The sequence below is a fragment of the Populus trichocarpa genome, chromosome 6, assembly GCF_000002775.5.
Source record: "Populus trichocarpa isolate Nisqually-1 chromosome 6, P.trichocarpa_v4.1, whole genome shotgun sequence".
Lineage (NCBI taxonomy): Eukaryota > Viridiplantae > Streptophyta > Magnoliopsida > Malpighiales > Salicaceae > Populus > Populus trichocarpa.
In genome coordinates, this window is record NC_037290.2 from 10,516,677 (window position 1) to 10,540,487 (window position 23,811).

Genomic DNA, 23,811 nt, shown 5'->3' on the forward strand with positions numbered 1-23,811 from the left:
TTCCCTGGTGTTAATTAGTCATGTTTTTCTTTTCTGTTTTGGGAGGTACTGGTCTAGTTTTGAGGATCAATCAACCGTGGGAGTGAAAGAGGAATTGATGACGCTGCTTGGAAGGTAACGGTTGAAGTTGCTGTTGGAAAATCTTTCACTGCTATAGTCGATTGAAGATGAGATGAATGTTGTTGTTGTTGTTGGCTGCCATGGCTGAGGTGTTTATGGTGCTTGGCTGACAGTTGGTCGGATTGACTGAGGAACACCACAGGGCTCACCGTTGCCTCTGGAGAAGTCTGCTCACGGGTTGTATCCAAGGACTGCTGTCAGGACTGAAGCTCATGGTGGAGTTGAGAGGAGATTCCTGGTGTGGAGGTTAATTAGTAATGTGAGAAATGGTGGTGCTCACGGTGCTGTGCAGAGAAGAACTATCAATGGAGGCTGGGAGAGTTAATTATTTTTTATTGCTTCTCTTCCTTTTTTTCTCATTTATGACGTTTCTTTCTTTCTTTTTTTAATGCCCCCAAAATTCCCCCTTCTCTCTCTCTGTTTTTTTTTTTTTAAAAAAAAATTATCAGTTTCCTCTCTCGGTTACTCGGTTTCAAGCAACTAAAAAATCACTTTGTTTTTTAATCTCTCTTTTTTTGTTTTTTGGTCCTCTTGTGTGTCTATATATATATATAATTTTTTAATTTTCAATTCTTTTAAAAAAAGCTGAAAATAATACAAATGCATCAAAAATACATATATTTTTATTTTTTAACTATTTTTTATTTTAAAAAAACATTATTAATAAAATAAGATCAAAATCAAGTTATAATAATAGATTTAAAACATTCATTAAAGATTCGAGTTTTTCAAATCTTTCCCTATAATTTTTTTACATCCTTATCATATATACACTAATTTATTAAGCTCCTCGACCTTGTTACTTTTTTTATACCTTACATTAATTTGTTAAGCTCCTCCACTATATTTTTTTCTACTACAAAATCATGTAAATGAGCCTTGTAAATATTTTCTACTTAGCGAAATCATCTCCTCCCAATAAAAAACCTTTATACCATATTTTTGTTTTTCTTTCTATTTCCCACCCATTGATATACCAGTGTAAAGTGTTATCTTGAAAAGTTTCTCGTACTTCCTAATCTGTCCTCTTAGATTTTCTTTCCAGAAAGTAAGTAGTTATACCTAAGGTGTGGTGTCACGTTACACCCCATTTTATGAATGTCAAGGTTAATTTCCAATGGTTTCCTGTAACCTCCATGGTTATGAATTATTCCATCAAAAACTGAGTTGTTCATTTCTTCTTTCTCTCTGGATGGCCATGAATGACTTCAAAGTGGCCATCATAGCTTCCATTTGCATATTGATACTGTGCTCAGCCTTTTTGGTTGGTTCTTGTCATTGCTTCTGATTTTCAGCTATGGAATCTTGGAGTTCTTGTTGCATGCTTTGCATTTGTTCATCAAGCCTTCTGTTGTGCTCTTCCAATGCCTTAATCTTGTTATTTCTCATCATGGTTTACCTCTAGAATTGTTTAATATGCAAGATTCTATTATTGGTCAAGGATTTTAGGCTCCAATACCAATTTGTTAAGAACTTTCTTAACAAAACAGTGTAGTTTTAGAAGAAATGTAGGAGATAAAAACAAGAAAGGAAAGATAGAGAGAATGCAGCTCAAAACAAGAAAAGAAAGATAAAGTTCATACTCACATGAGGTTTTATTGTTTCTCTTCTTTTGACAAAGAATCCAGGATCCCTCCTCCACTTGCTTGTCAATGGGTGGTAGGTGGGGTGGTCTGTTCGAAGATAATGCTATCCTAAGCGTTGAGGTCTAAAGAGCGAACTTCCAAGAATTCGGTGTTAGGATTAATTGACATCCACGATGAATCAGGAATTTCGGACAAATTGGTTATGAAGAGATCCCCCGAGAAGAAAACAAGAAGCAGCCGATTCCCTAAGCTATCAGGTTGGCCTTCTTATGTTCCTCAACACTTGTATATTCTGTACAAATCTCGGAGCTTTTCACAGATGGGGGATGGGAAAACGCATGGAAGGATCCAATAGAACCAAGAACAGCATCCATAGCGGATATTATATCATCTTTTTATGTAGTTATTATCGAATCAAATCCACTGTGATGCTCAATTTCCATTGATGTTGCTCCTCCTGAAAAGGACTCGCCTTGTATATGAAAATCAAAAGAAAAGGACATTTAAAATACAACAATATTGTCCTCAAAATTAAGAAAACCTCAAAATCAAAAGATAAGACAAAAGCGTTGCTTTCTACTCTCCTTTCTATGAATCTGCACCAAGCAATAATCAAAGCTTAATTATTGTTTTATAAACATAATTCATGTCTATACGCCTGCATGCTTGAGCATCGCCCTATATAAACTTAGCACAGTGTTGCTACCCAACCTTCAAACCATTTTTTATCGTTTATATCGTTGGCCTAAATATTGATTCCTTCTCCCTAGGTTGTTCCATCATCAAGAAACAAAGCCTCTTTAACATGGAGGCCAAAGCCAGCTCAGGCATTCAACTTCCTCCAGGATTTAGATTCCATCCATCTGATGAGGAGCTCATAGTGCACTATTTGAAGAACAGAGTCAGTTCAAGTCCACTTCCTGCATCTATTATTGCTGAGATAGATCTCTATAAGTATAACCCATGGGAGCTACCAAGTCTGTATATATTGCGTTTCTATTGGTTCCATTTTTCTTACATGCATCTTTTGTATAGTAATTGCCTACTGACAGACACCTTTTCTTTCAAAATAGAGAAAGCTTTGTTTGGCGTGGATGAATGGTATTTCTTTACACCAAGGGATAGGAAGTACCCCAATGGAGCCCGGCCTAACAGGGCAGCAGCTTCAGGTTATTGGAAGGCAACAGGGACAGATAAATCGATTTTTAATTCCTTCGGAACAGCCAAAATAGGCGTCAAGAAGACTCTCGTGTTCTACGAAGGACGCCCTCCCAAAGGACTAAAGACAGACTGGAACATGCATGAATACAGATTGCTAGATGCCATGATTTGGAACAATTCCAAGAGAAAAGGATCTATGAGGGTAAGTGGAAGGGTCGAACCCATGTCTAATTCAACTGCCAGTTATATTTGATAACGATTTTCGGATTGTTAACAACAATTCTGCGTGCTGCAGTTGGATGATTGGGTGCTGTGTCGAGTTAGGCAGAAGAACAGCATCCCCAGAAACACATGGCAAGATCAAAATATTCCAAGTTGTGCATCTGCACCCACCGGCTTGTTCCCAAAAGTGAATGAGCTACAGCAAATGAACATCAACCCCAACACTGAGATGGTCACGAATTATTTTTACGATGATTGCCCAATGTTACCTTGTATCTTTTCTCCCCAGAATTTTCCATCAACTGAAAGAGCCTCAAGCATAAACTTCCTAAGTAGCGACAAATCTTGCACTTCTTTTCACAATTTGTTAAACCTACTGAAAAGAAAACCTGCGGAAACAAACCAACAGCGAGGGAATTGTTTTCCACCCGGCAAGATGCTTAGAACAAAGGCAGATATAGAGGAGGACGTTGTATCTATCAGAAACGATGGCACTGATGAGAATTTCAGCGGAACAGATCAGTCTGAGAGTGGCAATTTCAGCACTGAGCAATGGAATTCTCCCATGCAATATCAAGAGTGTAATCACCTAACCTTCACAGGAAATCACCTAACTCTTGATTAGAACAGTATCAAGAGTTTATATTTGTAAATATCACGGTGGCTATTTATACATTCAGATAGCTAGGTACGGTGATTTGTATAGTATAAGGATCTTAGCAAATATGGTGATTCATTCCTAGTGGATAGCTTGTATAAATTACTACTAAATACACTAAAAGACTTGGGGTGTTATGGTTATGTGAACAGTAACATTTTTTTTTTTCATTTTCATTCTTAAGCTTTTCTTTCTCCGATTGCATCTATTTATGGCTAATTTAATGAGTTATGGTTTAAAATAAATAAAAGAAAAATAAAATTCAATAAAATTGTACCAAAACATAAAACATGAGAAACCTACATGACCAATATGAAATTCACGCAAAAATTATTTGATCAAAAAGTTTACTTTGTTCATTTCTAGAGTTTGGGAGAAAAAAAAGTGAAACTTGCTAAAAAATAAAGAAAAAAAAATAAAATTATTTGTTGGCTATATTCTAACAAAAAAAAAAACTATCTTAGTGTTAAATATTTTTATTTAATAAGAGAAGTTTTATTGAGGTATTTTTTATTTTTGACGTGCTAGAAAAAAGAGATCAAGATTGAGAAAGATTTTTTTTAAAATTTTAAAGTGATTTGAGTTGAAAAATTGGTTTATCGCACAATAAAGATGTTTATTAGATGAAAATATAATGAAAAATAAATTTTTAGTTCTCAAAAATCTCAGCCTGATTTTATGACCACTTTTTTGTTCTCTACAAACTTAGTTTGTTTCCAACTTATTTTATCCTATACATATAAATCAAACAATGAAAACACACATGAATCAATATTTTAGCTATCCCAAACCTCGTAAATATCCTAGCTATGCGCTCTCACACCACAAGTATAATTTTAGGTTAATTTTGAATATAATAATAAAAATATTTTAATATTGTAAATGCATTTTAAATATCATATTTTTTTTAATTAAGACCTCAAACATATTGATTAAATAAAACAAGATAAAAAATATACATGAACCGATAAACCAAAAAAAAATTGTTGAATTAAATTAGCCTACATGCCCCAACAACACCACCTCTTTTGTTTTTTTTTTTAAAATTTAATACTCTCCCTCTTTTTTATTTATGTTTTTCTACTTTGCATAAAATTCTTTATTTAAATTTTACTTCACACTCCCTCTCTTATTCTTTTTAATTGTTTAGTTTATCTTTTTTAAATAGTTTTTATTTTTTTAATTCTTTAACTCTGCAATGCTTCAAAGAAATTATATTTGTATTTGTGTTATATATTTATAATTTAAAGTTAAAACAAGTTGAAAAGATAGGATTTTGGAATTTCAAGACTTGAGACATGATTTTTCATCTATATAAGTGCTTGAGAAATATTGCAAAGGATGACAAGTCATCTGTTAAAGCAGACGACCTATTATTCGTGTAAAAGAAGCATGGGCGGATGATGCTCCATTAAAAAAAGTGCAGCCTAGGCGCATTTAAGCTTTTGAGTTGCTGGCGCGCTAGCCTAGCAGGGCCTCATCGCTTGGGCCTTTTGTTTTGGTAATTTTAATTAATACCATCTCTCATATTATTATATTTTTAAATCATTGTTTGTTTTATTTCAATAGTTATTTTTTAATTGTGTTTTAAATTTATAATCTTTCAACGAAGTTTGTGTAATTTATCTTTATTTTTTTTCCTTTTATGTTTTATATAAATAAATTTTATTTATATGATGAATTTATAAAAATAAAATTCATTTATTCTTGGAAAAAATAATTTCAAAGATGAAATAAATAAAATGTCTTTTGAAAAATTAACTTTCTATTTTAATATTTATTTAGCATTAATAATTCTTTTTCAGTTTATTGTTCATTTATTTTTTTAACTTGATTTATTAAAGGTAAACAGGATGTTGCATATCTTAATTAAAAAAAAAAAAAAAAACTTGTAAAATTTGATTTATATGTACTTGGGTCCAATCTTAATATGCCATTTTTTTTGGACCCAAACAATTGACTGACCATTGCAAGATACATGAACGACAAACATCCATTTCCATGTGTGAGAAGTTACTCCCAGCATGAGAAACAAATCAAATGCAAAAGCAAGCACCATATGAAGTCCTCAAAATACAAAATTATACAGAAAATGCCAACACTAACACACCATGGAAATAGATTAGGGTAGATTTTTCATGTTCTTCACTTCTTCAGCACACTGCAAAGGAAGAAGCTTTGTCAGAGAAACTTCCCAATTGAAAAAACAACAAAAATAAGAGCATCGGCTGATTCATCACTGTAAGTTTCAGGGAGATGCAAGAAGATGATCGGTCATCTCACTTTTGAGGGAAAATTAAGGGGGAGGAGACCACTAGTAATTTAGCAAGTCCTTACCAAAAAAATTTGCCTTGGGTTAGAAGAACCAAGCACAAATTCTTTCCTAGGTTTTCTAGGTAAATCAATAGCTTGACGGCCCCACCACTCAAAGTCAGAAACCAACACTGAAGTCCCGACAAACAAATTCCACTCTCCAGGCTTATTTTTCATTCGACGCCAAATTCCAGTTTTCATCATATAAAGGCATACAAAATGTTTAGATATTAAAATAAGTAAATGTTGGACCATCTCCTTTCTACAGTTCACACTTCAAAATTGTTACATGGCATTCAAGATGCCAGATGACCCCAGTCAACAACTATATAGATTTTGCGTGGACAGTAGAACAAGATGCTAGATGGCCCAGTCAACAACTGTGTAGATTTTGCATGCAGTAGAACAATGAAGACCAAATTAAGCATTTGAAATACAATGTGTTCTTTAAAAGTTTAGAGTTCAATGGCAAGGTAATTGTATTTTTGACAAAAATATACATGAAATCGTCTGTGCCAAGTGGCAAAGCCCCCTCAAGAAGGCAGTTATCTCACAAATTCTTAAGAATTTGTTGATCTGATTCTTGAACATACCCTTTTTTGTCAGTCCTTTATCGCAAATCCAATACTTTCATTTAATAGACTTATAACTCAAGAACTAATGGTATTAGAGCCTCCACAACTATAAACCTTGAAGATAGGTAAGATGAACAAAATGCACTCAAAAGATTTGGAAATACAAGCACGAAAACCAATAGAATTCAATGGGTAATCATAATTTTAACAGCCTGTACATCAAATTGTCTCCAGTGCAAACCTCAAAAAAGAAAAGGAAAAGAAGAAGTAGGATCAACAGAACTCACATAAAAGAAAGTAGTATTAAATTATAAAGCTTCTGGTGGAGGGCCAACTGAATTGACATTAGGAAGTTCAATTCATTATTATAACTATATTTCAAGTTTCACTAAAGATTTTGTTTTGTTTCTTTCCTATTGCATGTATATTTTGTATAAAACTAGAGTTTTGGTGTGCCCATTAAAATGCATTTTTTATTTGGACAGCTACTTTTTATGGAAAATGAGAACTTGAGTTGCTACCAAAGGTAGATTTCCATGTACGTTTGAGGTGGATTTCTTATGTGCTCTTATTTAGGCAGTGGATTCCTCTTGTTTATTTCACTTCTACAAAGTAGTGAGAGTTGCAGGTGAAGAAATAACATGCTCATAAACACAGCTAAGGTGAAGATGTTAAACCAGATGTTTGTACACAAAAGAAAGGATTAGTCAAGAAATGAGTCCATCGGGTGAAGATGAAGATGGCAGCTATTAAGGATGAGGTCTGCGATGGTGTAGCCATATGAAACATAAACCTATGAATACAATGGTAAGGAAGACATCAACTTAAAACATTGGGATGCAAGAGGGTACAAGTGCGAGAAAAAATGACATGAGCTGAAGTAATAAAAATTGATCTAGTATGACAACAGATTCCCAAAAGAGCACCCACAACAGAATTAAATGAAGCAACTTCATGTAGCTCCCCAAGTGTGTGGTAAAGCGGAGTCAAATTAAGTTTGCTCGTGAAATTAAAAAATTTCACTCTTCTTCCTTGGCCCCCATTTTGAGAAATTTCCCAGTATAATGTTGCTTTTAAAGTTAGTTCATCCTAGCTATACTATGTGAACTACCAGAAAAAGGATTCTCATAGTATCGATTCACAGTGGAATAAAGTACTCAATGAGACAAGATTGCTCACTTACAATAACTAATCCTGATTTAAGAATTGCTTCGATGAGTTATATTGTCAAATGAATCCTACAAAAGAGCTTGATCTAACTCTGTACGAGGAATGGAGGAAAGCCCCATTAAGCTCGACGCTCATGTGGAATTAGAAAACAAAGAAAGCTCACCCAAACATAATGGGGACATGCCGAAAATGGCAGCATAACACTTGATTGCATATAAATGATGATAGACATGTAAGCTACTTATGAAAGAAGTAGGAACTTACTTGTACAAGTAGGCAGCTATTCCGAGGATTATGATCAACAAAACAATATCAATACAGAAATTCCGACTAGATCTCAACTGGAATAGAATGGAAACTTGTGTCAGATTCAGAAAGAAGCCTAAATCTGGATGCTTCTTAAAAGAATAAAAGTTTAAACTTTGTAAAGTTGAAAGTTCAATCACCTGGTTAACAGTGTCTTTAAGTCTAACATTGGTATTCTTAAGGTCAGCAGCTGCCTTGTCCACCTGTAAGGAAGCATAGAGAGCACTTCATATCAACTCTAAATTCCATATGAGTGGCATTGAAAATTAGAGGATACAGCAATGCTTCTCACCTTAGTGTCAATTTCATCCATCAAAGGAACTTGCCTGTCCAACTCCTGCACATATCACATAACACACTGAATTCAAATGCCATGGTCAATTACATATCTGCCAATAGTCACATACAAACAGCTTTTCTTACATATCCCACATTTCAAACATATTTTCCAGCACACGATAAGTACCTCATTCATGTCATGAGCCATATTCTTCAGAGTGTCCAAACCTTCTGAAATCATACTCAAACCTTGATCCTGGAGGAATGTGAAAGTTAATAACAAGGGAAACCATGGGCCCAATAGCTTGCTTCAATTACAGGATGAAAGACAAACAGAGTGCCACTTTATCAGTCTTGCCTGCTTCATTTTACGCATTTCATACTCCTGCCTGAATTGACTAGATGTCTCACTTTCTTGAAAGTATTCATTATCAAACTGCCCATCTATTACCCAAAGGAAATACATAATTAGAATACACTAATTATCCACGAACCATGAGCTAACAAGGAGAAAAATCAAACATCACTCTAAATATTGAAATAAGCTACAAACGATTCACAAATCACCTGAATCAAATTTGATTTCGGTTCGGGGAGCCGAAGACCCCCAACCTCCAGTTTGTTTGAGTGCAGCTGAACTTCCATCTGGTATAGCTTGAATCCTATCTGGCAATGCATGGACCAAATCATTTCGTGCAGCAAGTTCTTCTATAGAGAGCCCTTTAACCTGTCAATACACCAACCCTGATGCTGTCAATTCTATACTCTGGACCCTAAATACCAATTCATGATAGAAAACCGTGAAGATCAAAGAGAAATCCAAGTATATTAGCGAGTGATTTCACTTTCTGTAGCTAATTTATCTACCAAGTCAGTCAAAAATCACTTAAAAGAGTTATCAAAAACTAACCTTCTTTATTGCTAACCTCTGCAACTTAGGGACTTCCTCAAGCAATCTAGCTTTAGTTCGACGAAGCTCTGCGTTTATTGCAACAGCAGAGGCCTTACTTTTCTCCTTGGACGCAAGCTCTGCTTTCTTTATAGATCAAATCACTCCAAATTCAATAATGCAAGCAGAAATACAGCTAACTGACCTTCCAATCAACAAAAACTAACACTCCAAGTCTATAAATGGACTTAACAGGAGTCCAAATCAACAAGCAGACACTAATTTTGAAACATGAAACAAATCCATCTGATTTCAAAGAGATCGAAGAGACCTGAAGAGCGGCTTCAATGTCAGCATCGACGGCGGCGTAGAGGCGAGCGAAGGCGTCGTCGCCGGAGACATTGAGATCTTTTTGCTTCTCGACGTCGTATTTGTCGTATTTGTTGCAGATCGCGTCTACGCGAGTTAAGATGTCAATCACGCTCATTTTTTATTATTATTATATCTAATTATTAGCTGTTGTTCAAATTACTGAATGTTGGTGGAGGTTTGAACGAATGGAAGAGAGAAGAGAAGAATTTTGAGTTGAATCGTTTCAATTTTGAGGCTTTGGATAATAATTTAGCACGAAACGGTTTCCCAGTGACCCAAAACACAAATTATACACATACTCTTATTTAAAATATAGTAATAAATTAAATACAATACAGAATGTGAAATATAATGCTAATCACATTACCCCATATGTAAAAAAGAAGTAATAAGGAAATGAGAGTTTTCAACCGAGAAATAATTTTTTTTCTCTCCTTCATTTATATTATTGAGATTATCTTAATTACTTTCAGTTTTTATTAAACACAACATTTTAAATAAAAAATAAAATATTTCATAAAAAATATAAGCTTCGATTTAAGAAATATATTTTTTCCTTCATAATTTCAATCCTATAAACTTTTGTGGATATTTATTTTAATTATAGCAAAATTAAATAAAAAAATTAGTTTTAAACATTAATTGCCCGCGACATTACATGAGTGGAAAATCAAGTAAAATACTATAACCAGATCAATTATATCCTTTTAATTTATATATATATTAGAAAAATAATTTCAACTGGAAAAATAATTTCAACTGATCAATGCAATTTCAATTTCATTCTGAAAAATTGGCTATAAAGAGTCAAAGGCTGTTAACAAGTTTCTTTTCTTTAGCAAACAAAAAAAAAAAAAAGCGGTGACTTTGCGAAATTGTCTTCTCTTTCTTCCTTTTCGTTTTCCTTTGTTTTTTTCCCTAGAATGTTCTTGCGTGGTGTAGAAAGACCTCGGAGTATTCCACCGACCCATCTTGCCTTATTTCTGAAGAATTCGACTCCATTCCATGAAGGCATTAAGGCGGCTACCTCCTCTTATAAAGACACAGCACCGCACCCTTGATCTTTCCCATCATCAGCGATCCTAGCACACATTCATTCGATCTGAAGCCTGCTTTTCTTTTGTTCTATCAGAATCTCAGATATTTTCTTAAATCCCTGCAAGCATGCAGATCTTCGTGAAAACCCTGACAGGCAAAACCATAACTCTTGAAGTCGAGAATTCTGATACAATCGACAACGTCAAAGTCAAAATCCAAGACAAAGAAGGTATCCCTCCTGATCAGCAACGCCTGATTTTCGCTGGCAAACAACTCGAGGACGGCCGTACCCTTGCCGATTACAACATCCAAAAGGAATCCACACTCCACCTTGTTCTGAGGCTTCGCGGCGGTATGCAAATCTTCGTCAAAACCCTAACCGGCAAAACCATAACTCTTGAAGTCGAGAGTTCCGATACTATTGACAACGTAAAGGCCAAGATTCAAGACAAAGAAGGTATCCCTCCGGATCAACAGAGGCTAATTTTTGCTGGGAAACAATTAGAGGATGGTAGGACCCTTGCGGATTATAATATCCAAAAGGAGTCCACCCTTCACCTTGTCCTCAGGCTTCGCGGTGGGATGCAAATCTTCGTTAAGACTTTAACTGGAAATACAATCACGCTTGAGGTTGAAAGCTCTGATACAATTGATAACGTTAAAGCCAAGATTCAGGACAAGGAAGGGATTCCCCCGGATCAGCAGAGGCTCATCTTTGCAGGGAAGCAGTTGGAAGATGGGAGGACTCTTGCAGATTATAACATTCAAAAGGAGTCTACTCTGCATCTGGTACTGCGTTTGAGAGGCGGGATGCAGATCTTTGTCAAGACTCTCACAGGGAAGACCATCACTCTTGAAGTTGAGAGCTCTGATACGATAGACAACGTGAAAGCCAAGATTCAGGATAAGGAAGGTATTCCACCGGACCAGCAGAGGCTTATATTTGCTGGGAAGCAATTAGAGGATGGGAGGACTCTTGCGGATTACAATATTCAGAAGGAGTCTACTCTCCATCTCGTGCTCCGTCTTCGAGGTGGTGATTTCTAAGCGGAACTTAAATTTGGTGGTTATGTCTCTTCTTTTCTTTTTTATCAATAAAAAATTATTAATATTTTGTTCGAAATTATTCTCTGAAATTCGTCTTGTTAAATTTTATATATCTCAATACCTTTTAATTATATAAATTCGAAGCACCGATTAATTCTATTTAGCATAGGATCAGAAAAACATGTGAAAGGGTCCTGGATCTTAAATTGCCATTCAACAATTAACTAGCAACCCGTTGCTTCTTGAATCTGGCTGAATGCTTTAAGAGCCAAGTGGGCATGATGTGGAGTCCAGTGTTCCTCTGCTCTGCTTTTGTTAGCGGCGTGTTCTGTTTCAGGATTCATAATATTCCAAGTTTGATCTTCTTTGCCTACACCGGTACTGGGGAAGGTGACTTGGAATCGGGCTTGCATTTTTCACCTAACGAAGGTTCACTGCTCACAACTACAAGGAAAAATACAAAAATAGGAATTGCATAACCAAATCAACACAATAATGCCCAAACTCAAAATCTTCCATCCTCTGTTGTTTTTCGAAGTAGAAATCTTCCATGTCAATGGCACGCTCAAAAAATATTGGCCTGTTGAATTGGAGGAGTGGGAGTGGTGGTCGGTTCAAGAGCATCCCTGTCCTCTTTTTCTACAACATGTTTTCTGTTTTTGTGAGAACTTGGAATACTGGGGCTGTCTGTCTCCCGGCCGCTATTTTCAACACAGGGCTTTCTTGGTGATGCTTGGAGGCCATCGGTCTCGCCTCTGTAGTTAGGCAGTAAATGAACAGGGGACATGGCATGCGTTGGGATGCCTGGTGCACTCGTTGCTGGTGTTATAGTGCTCGGGTGTCGGTTCTGTTTTATGTGTTTTCTTGCGGTGTTGTGCCAGTTTCTTATTGCCTTGGCAAGTCACTCATTGAAGATTGTTGACCTCATGGTTGAACCCATCTGATTTCATAATATGGACATAATTGCTTTATAATTTTGTAATACTGAAACTATAGGAAGATCATATGAAAAAACAATATTAATAATGACCAGAGTTAACAAAGAACAAAAACAATATTAATAATGACCAGAGTTAACAAAGAACAAAAACAATATTAATCAAATAACATCACTAAATTATCCATTAGAGATACTATTTGGACTTATTATAAGATTTGAAACTAAAATGATTCAAGATAAATTGATCAGACTGATAATGAATATTTGGACTAACTAGTTACAAATATGATAAACTAGATCTTCGTGTATTGTTTAGAGCCATATATAGAGCTATAGGTAGATTTTTGTTGCCACTCTAGTTAGGATGGAAATTAAACATATCAAGTTTTTCATTAATATATGGTAGAATTAGTAATTCCTCCAAACAATAAAAAATAATGTATTTGAAGCCGGGCCATAAGTTGTTGGATGAGGTTTGCTATTTGTTTTTTTATAATTTGTGGATTTTTTATTCAGCAAAGATTCTTTTTCTCCAAAAAAAAAATAACCAGTAGAAATTAGGATTATTTTGGGAAGGATTTTCATGTCATCAACTTGTGTTCTTTTTTTTTTTTGTTGATTTTCTTGTTGGTAAGGTTTTATTATCATTCAAGGAGAGTAAGATGTGATTTGGATTTATTTTTACTAATACACAGTTTTATATTAAAAAACATAATTTTTTATCTGAATGTTGGATCGAACTGAAATTTTATCAAAAATTTGTTTGGACTTATTTTACTAATACACAGTTTTATACTAACAAACATAATTTTTTATCTGAATATTGGATCGAGCTGAAATTCTATCAAAAATTTCTTAATTTTTTTATATTGAGTTATAATTTTAGGCTAATCTAACATTGTCAGATTTCTAAAAAATAAATATAGAAAAACCTGATTTGTAAATACCCATTTTTATCCATGAACGATGATTCAAGTCCGACTCATATAAATTTTCTTTGGATGCTATTACTTAAGGTCAGATATATAGATACTTTGCTTACTGGCCTGAAATTATAATAAATGATGAAAGCAACCAATATACCCATCATAATCATATGATTATGAATGGAAATTGATGGTTCTCGCAAAGCCATGCATTCTTTACAAGCTTGTCAAGGGACGGCGACGTTTCTTTGGGCTGCATTGACCGTTGTATAAAATCATTAATTTCCACTCACTACGCGTGTATAGGAGGAAATTAAGGTGAAACTTCACGGAAAATCTCCGTTGTCTAATCCAATAATAATAATAAAAAAATAGAGAAAATCCTGTTTATTTCTCGTGTCAATTATTTTACGTCGAAAGAAAGATTATTGAGGCACGCGATTTTTTTCCTGTCCATTTATTGCATCGCAGGATATTCTGAACGCTTCCATTGCGTGCTGTGAATCTGTGATAGAGAGAGAAATTTAGTTTAAGAGGGGAGAAAATATAATTGAGCTTTGACAAAAAATAAAAAAAAAAACATTATTTATTAATAATTAAAGTTTTTCTGATTAAAAAATATGTAAGCGATATTGTTAATGCTAAATATCCAATAAAATTGTAACGAGAATACTAAAATAATTTTAAAAAAATTAACATTCTTATTAAATTAAAAAATATTTTTTAAAATAACCGTTAGACTCCACCATTGATTATATAGATAAGCTATGCATAAATTATAATATAAAACACTTTTGAAATATCATAAAGTTGGAGAGACCGATCAAAAGTCTTTTAGATATAACAAAACCCTCCATATTTGTAGACATGATTATCGGTTTTGTAGATGAACAATATTAAACTCACTATTTAATTTTGGTAAATTTATTTATTTATTTAAAAATTATTTCTATGATTTCTTTTTAGTTTAACTAGTTCTTGAAAATACTAATTAAAGATATTAATTTTGCATATATAAAAGAGGATTTTTAATGAATCTTCATATTTTTAAATAATAATACGATCAAAACTTGATTTTAAGTAATTATACACACACACAGAGGAGCGAAACTAGGTTTCAAAAACCAAGCAAGTTGCCCCATATATTTTTATCAAATTGCAAATTGATTTGAAGTGTGAACTCCATTTGCTATTTTCAAGTCGTTGCAAACCACCTACTTGATTAACTTCTTTACTCATTTCAATCTCACCAATATCAACTAAATATTCAATTGTAGCTGCTTACAAAGCTTGTAATTCATCATTACGCTTGCAAGAAGTACTAACAATGTTAATAATAAAAATCAAATTCTCAAAGAAAATATGAACATTAGATATTTCTCTAACTACAGCAATAAGAGCTAATTGTAATTGATGAGCTAAACAATATACATAATATGCATAAAGGCAATCATTAATGAATAAAGCTTGCAAAACAATTCCACTCTCCACGCATATTATTAGCACCATCATACCCTTGGCCTCTAATATTTTGAGCATCAAGATTGTAGTGAGATAAAACAAAGGAAATCTCTTCCTTAAGAGTTGAAGCAGTTGTATCTTTGATATAAACTATATCAAAAAATTATTCTCGTATAAATCCAATTCCATCAACAAACCTAATAACAAGAGTCATTAGCTCTTTTCTGGATTCATCTCAAGCTTCATCAACAATTCAACAAAATATTGCATCATCAATCTCGTGACGAATTGAAGATTGAACATTTCTAGCAAAGACATGCAAAATTTCTTTTTTAATTTGATGTGAGGTGTATTTAGCATTTTGTGGAGGATTATCCAAAACAAAAACACCTACTTGTTCATTGTATGATGCTAAAAGTTCTACCATTTCAAGAAAATTTCCTCGGTTTTTTTTTATTCTGGACGTTTATCATACCATTTAAAAGCACATACTTGAAATGTGAGCCAACCAACAATATCTATTGAAGCTTTAATATGTAATTGATCATTTAGAATTTCTTGATTAGTTTGCCTCTTAACTACCTTCTCAATATGATATAACTGACTTTTTAAATTTTTCAAGTACCTGGTAGCAAATCTATGAGCTCAATTTGGATATTTTCTCATATGAGTCAAAAAAACACATTGTTCCTCATTATTAACTTTCTTCCAACAACTGAATCCTTTACCAATAAATGTGTCTGATCCTAGCTTTCTAGATGGCTTACTTGTCTGATCCTAGCTTTCTAGATGGCTTACTTGGAAATAGATAGTAAGGGAAACAAAATGCAATATTTTTCTTTGAATATTCAAGTCATGGATAACTTTTGAATCAATGAGGCTAAAATCAATGAGGATATTTTTCACCAATCAGCATATATTCAGATATCAAAGGTTGATATGGCCCTAAATTAATAGATGCCCTTCGAATTTCATCTTATTGATTAACTAGGTATTTTCAAATTTGAGAATGATTGCTTGGATCTCTAATTAAATGAGCAATGTCGATTTTAGTAGGAGGCTGCTCACTAATCAATGCAAGTTCTCCATAAATTGAAGCACATTGGGGCTGCTCAACCATAACTTCAACATTACACATTGAAGTTGGTTCACTAAGTTATGAGTTATCAATATTTTTCTTTTTTTTTTCTAAAAAAAAGAATCAATTCTTCTTATTTTGTTCATGGTTCAACCTAAAATCAAAACATCATAAATTTTTATTATTTCCTGTTCTAAAAATGAATACAAATGATGATGTGCTAAAGCAATAATTAGAACCAAAACTAAATTTTTACATGTAAACCATACTGACATATAAAGCAAAATTAACATATTAAAAAAAAACTAATATATAAAAGCAAATTTGACATAAAAATAGAATTATTAGCCTAAAAAAGAAAAACTTACATTGAATCAAAGTTGGGTATGTGCTCTTCAAAGAACTCAATATGACTAGAAAGATGTGTCTAATTGTTTATTGGACTCGGTGATAGTAAGGTACATGTGAGAAAAAAATTGGTAATTTTGATGGATCTACTAAAAACAAAACATAAAAAAAATTCAAGCATAATAGAAACAAACCCATAAAATATATCAAATTAATTAGAAAAAAAAATTCACCAATAACAAGAATTCAAAAAACAATTGGTAAAACTAGCAAATTTGGGGAAAAAAAAGCGAAAAAGGTAGAATTAGAAAAAAAAAAAAACTCATCAAATTCTTAACAAACATCCCAAAATAAAATAAAAATAAATTTTAAGTTTGAGTCACCAATTGCCTTGTTTTGATGAAAGATGAATTAATTTTTGTGGCTATGCTTCAACCTTTTCCCTTTGCTATTTATTTTTATTTTTATTTTTTACCATTTGTATTAGGGCTTAGAAAAAGAAGAGAATAAGGATAATTGAATTAAAAAAAGTTGTTTATGTTTTTTCTTTCCCAGCATAAAATAAAATAAAGAGTTTTAAAGTCAAAGAATAGCAAATGTTATTTAATTTTTGTATATAAGAATATAGTATCATATATTTATATATATATTTAAAATAAAAAATAGCCCCTATATATATTAATTCAAATAATTAAATTTATCATATATTTATATATATGATATGATATCATCTTCGTTCTGATTCATCCTTTGATATCATAACAATAATAGTTTTTTCTAAGTAGCAACTCTAGATTGATCCACTTGAACTATACGCTAAAGTGTGAACAAAACAAAAGAAAGGAATCTAAGAAGATGAAGGAAAGGACTTAATTAAGCCTCGTTAATGAATAGTGTTAGACTGTAACTTGTCTGAAGAGCATAATGCTTTGCTTTATGGTTGGATTTTTTTTTTTTTAGTTCTCGGTTAATTATTGTTCTTGAACTCACTGTAGAAGAAGAATTTCTTTAGAAAGTTTCAGCTGGCTGTTTTTAGCAAGGATTCCAATTTCCTTGGAACTGGAGAATTGAAGATGATCGTGGAAAGATGGTCAGCTGTTGTTTGTTTTTCTGTTCTTCCCTTGCTGCAATTTTACAGAGGTTAATAGTATTTCTTCTTCTTCTTTTTTCCGCTTTAATGGTAGGAAAATTTAGAACTGTTGGAAAATTGGATTTTTGTATACAAAGGGTCGTTCTGATATTTTTATTAAAAATTAACTGATATTTTGAAGATTTAACAGTCAATGACGGCAAAGGGACTAAATCTATTGTTTCCCAAATTAGAGGGACTAAGTTATTACTTCGTTAAAAATGCAGGGATTAAAAACTAAATTACTGTAAAGGTATCGACATCAGGCATTCGCGGCTGCAAAAGTCTTGGCAATCTCCCGATAATTTATAGTGTTCTCCATCAACCTTAGAATATTAACAAAGTAGAATCTTGAAGAACAGATCATGGCTACAGAAGATACTTCAATTCGCACGCTTGAACACACACCATCATGGGCACTCGCCACAGTTTGTTTTGTTATCATATCCGTTTCAATTGTCCTGGAGCACATTTTTCATCTCCTCACAAACGTAAGTACATATTCCCAAGAATGTAATTATTTTTCCCAGGTAAATATGTATCAAGCTAGCTAACATAAAAGGGTGATACAGTGGCTTAACAGAAGTCGAAGAACTGCTTTGGGCGAGGCAGCGGACAAGCTCAAATCAGGTGTAAAACATATATAGCTCCTTATTAATTGTGTATGTTGTGCATCCACTTCATTAACTAACCATTTGGAGGTGTTTTTTACAGAGTTGATGTTGTTAGGATTCATGTCATTGATGCTGGCGGCGACCCAAAAACCAATTTCTAAAATCTGCATACCAGCCAATCTTGCGAACTCCATGCTTCCTTGTCGTAAAGAGGTTGCAATATCCAAACTCACTGCAGTACAAAATTATGGAAACTTTGCCGGTAGTTTTGTTGGGAGTTTGTCTTCAGAGAATGGTCTGCGTGGTAAGAATATTTTATGGGGGCATAGGAGTTTGTTAGCAGATGACGGTGTAAATATTTCTGATGATCCTTGCAGTTCAAAAGTATGGCTCTGCAATTTCTTCTTTCTTCTCATATATTTGGTTAGTTCTATTCATACAATCTAATTATGATCAATAATTTCAGGGAAAGGTTTCTTTAATATCAGAAAAAGGGATCCATCAGCTTCACATATTCATTTTTGTGCTAGCAGTTATGCAAATTGTATATAGTGTTCTAACCATGGCTCTGGGCTGGACCAAGGTACTTAAAACGCTCTCTTCACATCAGGTTTAACGTGTTTTTTTTAGAATGAATCTAATGTTCTTCTTGCTTACGATACAAAATTAATGTTTTTGTAACATTATTATCATAGATGAGGCGGTGGGAAGCTTGGGAGAAAGAAAGTCGGACAATTGAATACCAAGTTGCAAATGGTATGTGGTCATCATGCATAAGAACTCTTTTTTCTTTTTTCATAATATCATGCGTACGTAATGAGAAGTGGAGTGAAATTAGAAATCGGAGAAGTTAATTTATTCTCCTTCTGCATTCTAAAACCCTCTCTCCTTGCCAGTTTTTTAGAAGAAAAAGACTGCAAGTGATTGGTTCTTTGTATACTCACGGAATTAAATACATCAGAATCACCACCACCATGAGATTTAAACGACTGAGAAGATGAAAAATCGACATGATCATCATAATAGATTAAAGAAAGGCTATTAGTTTACGTTATTGATTCTTGATTTGGGAACATATCAATGGCAGTTCTTTCGTTTCACGAGCTGCAGTCCATATACATGATCAGTAGACTTGAGAAAGACCTTTTAGGCCATGCTTGACCAAGACTGGTTCAAGTTGTGGTGCAAACTTTGCGGATTTTTTAAGCCGTTGAAGAAAAGAAACGCGATGACCTTAAATGCATGAATTGCCACTTGGATGATATTTATTGATACGATGTGTCAACATGAAAGAGAAAAGATGGCTGTACCTGTATGTTGATGGATGCTGGTTTCATTTATTATCACCAACAAGTTTTCAAGTGTGTTTCGCTATACGCAGCGGTTGAGTTTTAAAAAAACCACAAAACAATTTATGTTCGGTGAAGTGTTAATTAGTGTTTTTAAAACATGGGACCTATGAAAAATAAATGATGTGAAAACTCTATTTTAAGAAAAGTATCTTCCACCTGCTTTTCAAAATCATTTTCATACGTAATTTTAATTAAATATTTTATTAAACATTTTTAAACTGTCTTTTAATTTAAAGTTAATTTCAACTATAACTAAATATATATTTTATCAAACTAACTAAAACTAAAAATATATTTTTAAAATTTTTAAATTATAATTACAGAAACTATCACAATATCAAACCTAAACCTAAACGAGTTAACCGGAATTCCAAAACCCAAACCACTTGTATTATTGTGAACCAGCTAGTTAATGAAATATGATCATAAAAGTGATGACCATGTTATGCAATAATTAAAATATTCAAAAGATTTTCTTTTTAGGTAAATACTTTTTATTTTATGGTGATGACCATGTTTAAAACTTTTAATTTGCTGCTGCTGTTGCTAATAATAATAATAAATACAAACACTGTTAGAGAGTAAATGTAGTATCAACCATCCGAATTCACAACAGATAAATGCCGCTTTGAATACTTCAAGAGATTAATTTAGCGGTCCTGTTTATTGATTAGATCCAAATCGATTTAGACTCACAAGACAAACAACATTCGGAAGACGGCATATAGAGACTTGGACAAACATGTCAGCTCTTCTATGGATGGTGAGTTTACTTTTTGTTATTCGTATGATGATGATGATGATGATGATGGCGGCGGCATGAGAAGAAGTTAAGTATTAGAGATAATTGGATTACAAGTTCTCTAATTAATGACTGCATTTGGATGAACAGATATGTTTCTTCAGACAGTTTTTTCATTCGGTAGCAAAAGTTGATTATCTCACCTTGAGACATGGTTTTATCTCGGTAATGATCTTCCAAATACTCCATTAATCTTCCTGCATTAAACTTTATATAACTGGTGCGTGTGTGTCATCATAAGTATACATGAGATGATCAAACCTGTCTTCTCCATGCTCACTGATGTATGGTGATGTGTGCACTTTTAAGGCACACTTGTCAACCAGGAACGTCAACCATTTCAATTTCCAAGAATACATACAGCGATCCTTAGACGACGATTTCAAGGTCATTGTTAGCATCAGGTATTCTCACAAGCTAACAACTATCCTCATGGTTAACTATTTTTCTTTTTCTTTTTCATTCCATATATATATATAGATCTCATTAAACATATACAGATCTATGTATTTATATATGCCTCTTTCTGGCAGTCCTTTTATGTGGTTTTTGGTGGCAATTTTCTTGCTGCTGGACGTACGTGGTAAATACGGTTTGCCGTTCATCTTCTGTATCCACCTTATTTATGCTTCATTTTCTTTGCAATTATATATTTCTTCACGTGCTATATTTGTTTTCTGGGATGTTCAGGTTGGAATGTATACCACTGGATTTCCTATGTTCCACTCGTGGTAATTAACTAAGTTTATTCAAGCATTGTTATTGATTTTATTACAACGGAAAAGGTATATGTTGTAATCATCGGTAGCCATATCTGTGCTCTGAAAGGGAAAATATGAGTTTAACGTACACCTTTTCCTCTTCAAAATTTAACGAAAACCTTGTCTTGTAATTCTTCTATATATATATATATATATATATATATATATCAAGTTTTACAGCAGCCGACTTACTGATATTGTAGATTGTGCTGGTCCTGGGAGCCAAACTTGAGGTGATTGTTGCAAAAATGGCTTTCCGAATCGATGATCAAAACTGTGTGAGCAGAGGAACCCCTCTTGTTCATCCAAATGATAATCTCTTTTGGTTCGGTCAACCAAGATTTGTTCTTGTTCTTATCCATTTTGTTCTGTTTGTGGTAATTATTCCTCCTCTCTATAAACTAGCTAGCTAGATCAAAAGGGAAATACAATAAGAAACTAATTAAGTAGTTCGTATCGATGCTTTTGGACATGCATGGTGCTAACACTTGTTACTGATCAACCTGTAGAATGCATTTGAGTTTGCCTTCTTCATTTGGGTTGCAGTAAGTGTTTTAACCTCTCTCTCGTATCTTTTTTCAACTCTCCTTCTTGTGATGTAATTTATTTATTTAGTTGAGAGAGAGAGAGCGTATAACATTTTTTTCTAGAAAGTCTATGACATTTTCCTACGTTTGATCTTTTTTCCAGATACAATTCGGGCTTGAATCATGTTACCATGAGAACACTTCATTTATTGTCGCAAGGGTCGTGTTAGCGTAAGATTCTCTTTTGACATAATTTATAAGAAGTGATTTTTCATTTTCATTTATAATTTATAATTATTTTTATCAATAATTTATAAGAAATTATTTAAATTAGAAATATTTGATTAAAAAATGGCTCAAACAATTTATTTATTTTATTATTTAAATTAGAAATATTTTTTTATTTTTTTAAATTTATATTTTATATTAACACATTAAGATGATCTAAAAATAAAAAATTAATTTTTTAAAACATTTTTAAAACCAAAACACAAACAAGTTCTAAATATCATCATTTTGCTCAACTCAGGATCACAGTTCAAGTCATATGCAGCTACATTACCCTTCCGCTCTATGCACTTGTCACACAGGTAACTTAATTCCATATAATTAACGATTCCAAATTTGTTCTACCAACTTGTATCCTGCTAGCTCTATTTAACAACCCTTGTTTTTGTTCTTTTCCCCTAAAATGAATTTCATCACATATATATATATATGATGATGATGATGATGATGATGATGATGGATTTTGTATGTATATATGTTGCTAGATGGGGTCTCAATTCAAGAGTAAGGTACTAGAAGAGCAAGTGGCTAATATTATAAAGCAACGGCATGCTGAAGCGAGGGAAAGAAGGAAGACGCAAGATCAATATTCTTTACGGTCTCCGCGTTCTGCTTTGTCTACTGATCGGAGCATCAAAATGTACAGTCCCATCAGATCGCCAAGACCACCAATATTACATGAACTCACTCTGTCATCCAACGAACAACAGATTGCTGCAAAAGATAATGAAAAACGAAGCCGGCTCATCCATTAATCTGGGCATCATCCCGGGAAATCATGCTAGAAATGATGCAAACAACGAAGGCCGTATTGATCATCATATTCAAAAACCATGCATGTTGAAGGAGAAAATTCATATATATATATACACACACAACTCACTGGAAACGTAGAAAGATTGTGTATATATATATATATATATATATATATATATATATATGATCATCAACACTGGTATGGGTTATCATAACCCAGAAATAATTCGACTGTAAGTGTTTTGAGGAATTATTTGGCATGTTAGCTTGTTATGCTTATTTGAAGATACTACAGTTATAGTGTCTTCAAATTGCCAACTATTAAATATTTTTATTATTATATGTTATATAGCAGTAATTTATCTTATCATTTAGTATGCAATTTAACTAATTATCTTATAATTATGTTAGTTATTATTATTAATATTAATATTAATAATAAAAGAGATTCACTACCAGAATTTCGCTTAATACCAATGGAATTACCGACGGACTAATTCTGTCGGTAAATTGCGGTGATAATTACCGACAGATACTATTCCATCTGTAATTCAATCGGTATGTATCAACGAATTGAAATATCACAGTCAGTATATACCAATGGAATTACAGACGGAATATTCAAAATAAAAAAAAAAGTTGTTCGCTAACGTGGAAATTTTTGCGGCTGATTTTACCGACGGAATCACCGAGGGATTCAAACCCGAATATCCGTACAGTGATGTAACCAATTCACCGTCAGAATTACCGATGGACTCACCGTCAGAATGAGTCCGTCGGTGATTCCCTCGGCAAAAGTTAATATATCACCACTATGCCGACCCTCTCCTCTCCTATTTCTCCTTCTTCTTCCCCATCCCAACTCTCCCCTCTTAAACTGCAAATAACCACCCCTCCAAAAAAATCTCCCTCTTCTCAACACAAGTCATATTTCTTTAAGTTTTGTGGTCATAGCATCCGTGCTCTAATTTATTGTGGATTTTATCATTTTCTGTAAGTAAATCTATCATTTTTAATCTTAACATTTAAATGTTAATTTTAAAAGTCAATTTTATTGTTTTTTTAGTATATGTATTTTGTTAGTGTATGTACA

General features: G+C 33.3%; 4 protein-coding genes across 5 annotated transcripts; 3 read left to right on the forward strand and 1 right to left on the reverse strand.

Annotated features, from left to right (window-relative positions):
• The first annotated feature begins 2,435 nt into the window (after positions 1-2,435).
• On the forward strand, positions 2,436-3,875 carry LOC127905462 (NAC transcription factor 56-like). Its single transcript, XM_052453806.1, has 3 exons — positions 2,436-2,683; positions 2,780-3,069; positions 3,163-3,875. The coding sequence occupies exons 1-3, from the start codon at positions 2,512-2,514 to the stop codon at positions 3,712-3,714; spliced, it is 1,014 nt and encodes a 337-aa protein (XP_052309766.1). The 5' UTR covers positions 2,436-2,511; the 3' UTR covers positions 3,715-3,875.
• A 1,741-nt stretch (positions 3,876-5,616) lies between these two features.
• LOC18100210 (syntaxin-71) lies at positions 5,617-9,949 on the reverse strand. 2 transcript variants are annotated; one of them, XM_006381410.3, is made up of 9 exons: positions 9,611-9,948; positions 9,301-9,426; positions 8,958-9,117; positions 8,749-8,834; positions 8,578-8,646; positions 8,404-8,448; positions 8,252-8,314; positions 8,070-8,146; positions 5,617-5,908 (listed from the first exon to the last, which is right to left on the reverse strand). In XM_006381410.3, exons 1-9 carry the CDS (start codon positions 9,764-9,766, stop codon positions 5,893-5,895), a joined length of 798 nt encoding a protein of 265 aa, XP_006381472.1. In that variant the 5' UTR covers positions 9,767-9,948; the 3' UTR covers positions 5,617-5,892. The 2 variants fall into 2 exon arrangements, with proteins under 2 accessions (XP_006381472.1, XP_052309767.1); XM_052453807.1 differs by lacking the exon at positions 5,617-5,908 and adding an exon at positions 5,923-6,440 and having other exon boundaries at positions 9,611-9,949.
• A 546-nt stretch (positions 9,950-10,495) lies between these two features.
• LOC18100211 (polyubiquitin 3) lies at positions 10,496-11,812 on the forward strand. Its single transcript, XM_006381411.3, has one exon. The coding sequence runs from the start codon at positions 10,816-10,818 to the stop codon at positions 11,734-11,736; it is 921 nt and encodes a 306-aa protein (XP_006381473.3). The 5' UTR covers positions 10,496-10,815; the 3' UTR covers positions 11,737-11,812.
• Positions 11,813-17,907: 6,095 nt separating this feature from the next.
• Positions 17,908-23,085, forward strand: LOC18100212 (MLO-like protein 3). The gene is made up of 15 exons (XM_006381412.3): positions 17,908-18,109; positions 18,191-18,248; positions 18,333-18,616; positions 18,699-18,815; positions 18,928-18,988; positions 20,259-20,347; positions 20,477-20,551; positions 20,696-20,790; positions 20,920-20,969; positions 21,077-21,117; positions 21,351-21,524; positions 21,657-21,692; positions 21,838-21,905; positions 22,204-22,264; positions 22,448-23,085. The coding sequence occupies exons 1-15, from the start codon at positions 17,984-17,986 to the stop codon at positions 22,715-22,717; spliced, it is 1,605 nt and encodes a 534-aa protein (XP_006381474.1). The 5' UTR covers positions 17,908-17,983; the 3' UTR covers positions 22,718-23,085.
• Positions 23,086-23,811: the final 726 nt, after the last annotated feature.

Excerpts from the sequence above, each read along its gene's own strand:
- LOC127905462 (XM_052453806.1), top strand. The coding sequence starts at position 2,512 with ATGGAGGCCAAAGCCAGCTCAGGCATTCAACTTCCTCCAGGATTTAGA. Across the intron at positions 2,684-2,779 it reads TAACCCATGGGAGCTACCAA|AGAAAGCTTTGTTTGGCGTG; the intron begins GTCTGTATATAT and ends CTTTCAAAATAG. Across the intron at positions 3,070-3,162 it reads AGAGAAAAGGATCTATGAGG|TTGGATGATTGGGTGCTGTG; the intron begins GTAAGTGGAAGG and ends TGCGTGCTGCAG.
- LOC18100211 (XM_006381411.3), top strand. The coding sequence starts at position 10,816 with ATGCAGATCTTCGTGAAAACCCTGACAGGCAAAACCATAACTCTTGAA.
- LOC18100210 (XM_006381410.3), bottom strand. The coding sequence starts at position 9,766 with ATGAGCGTGATTGACATCTTAACTCGCGTAGACGCGATCTGCAACAAA. Across the intron at positions 8,647-8,748 it reads AAATGCGTAAAATGAAGCAG|GATCAAGGTTTGAGTATGAT; the intron begins GCAAGACTGATA and ends ACATTCCTCCAG. Across the intron at positions 8,315-8,403 it reads TGGATGAAATTGACACTAAG|GTGGACAAGGCAGCTGCTGA; the intron begins GTGAGAAGCATT and ends GCTTCCTTACAG.
- LOC18100212 (XM_006381412.3), top strand. The coding sequence starts at position 17,984 with ATGGCTACAGAAGATACTTCAATTCGCACGCTTGAACACACACCATCA. Across the intron at positions 18,249-18,332 it reads AGCGGACAAGCTCAAATCAG|AGTTGATGTTGTTAGGATTC; the intron begins GTGTAAAACATA and ends TGTTTTTTACAG. Across the intron at positions 20,791-20,919 it reads AAGGTCATTGTTAGCATCAG|TCCTTTTATGTGGTTTTTGG; the intron begins GTATTCTCACAA and ends TCTTTCTGGCAG.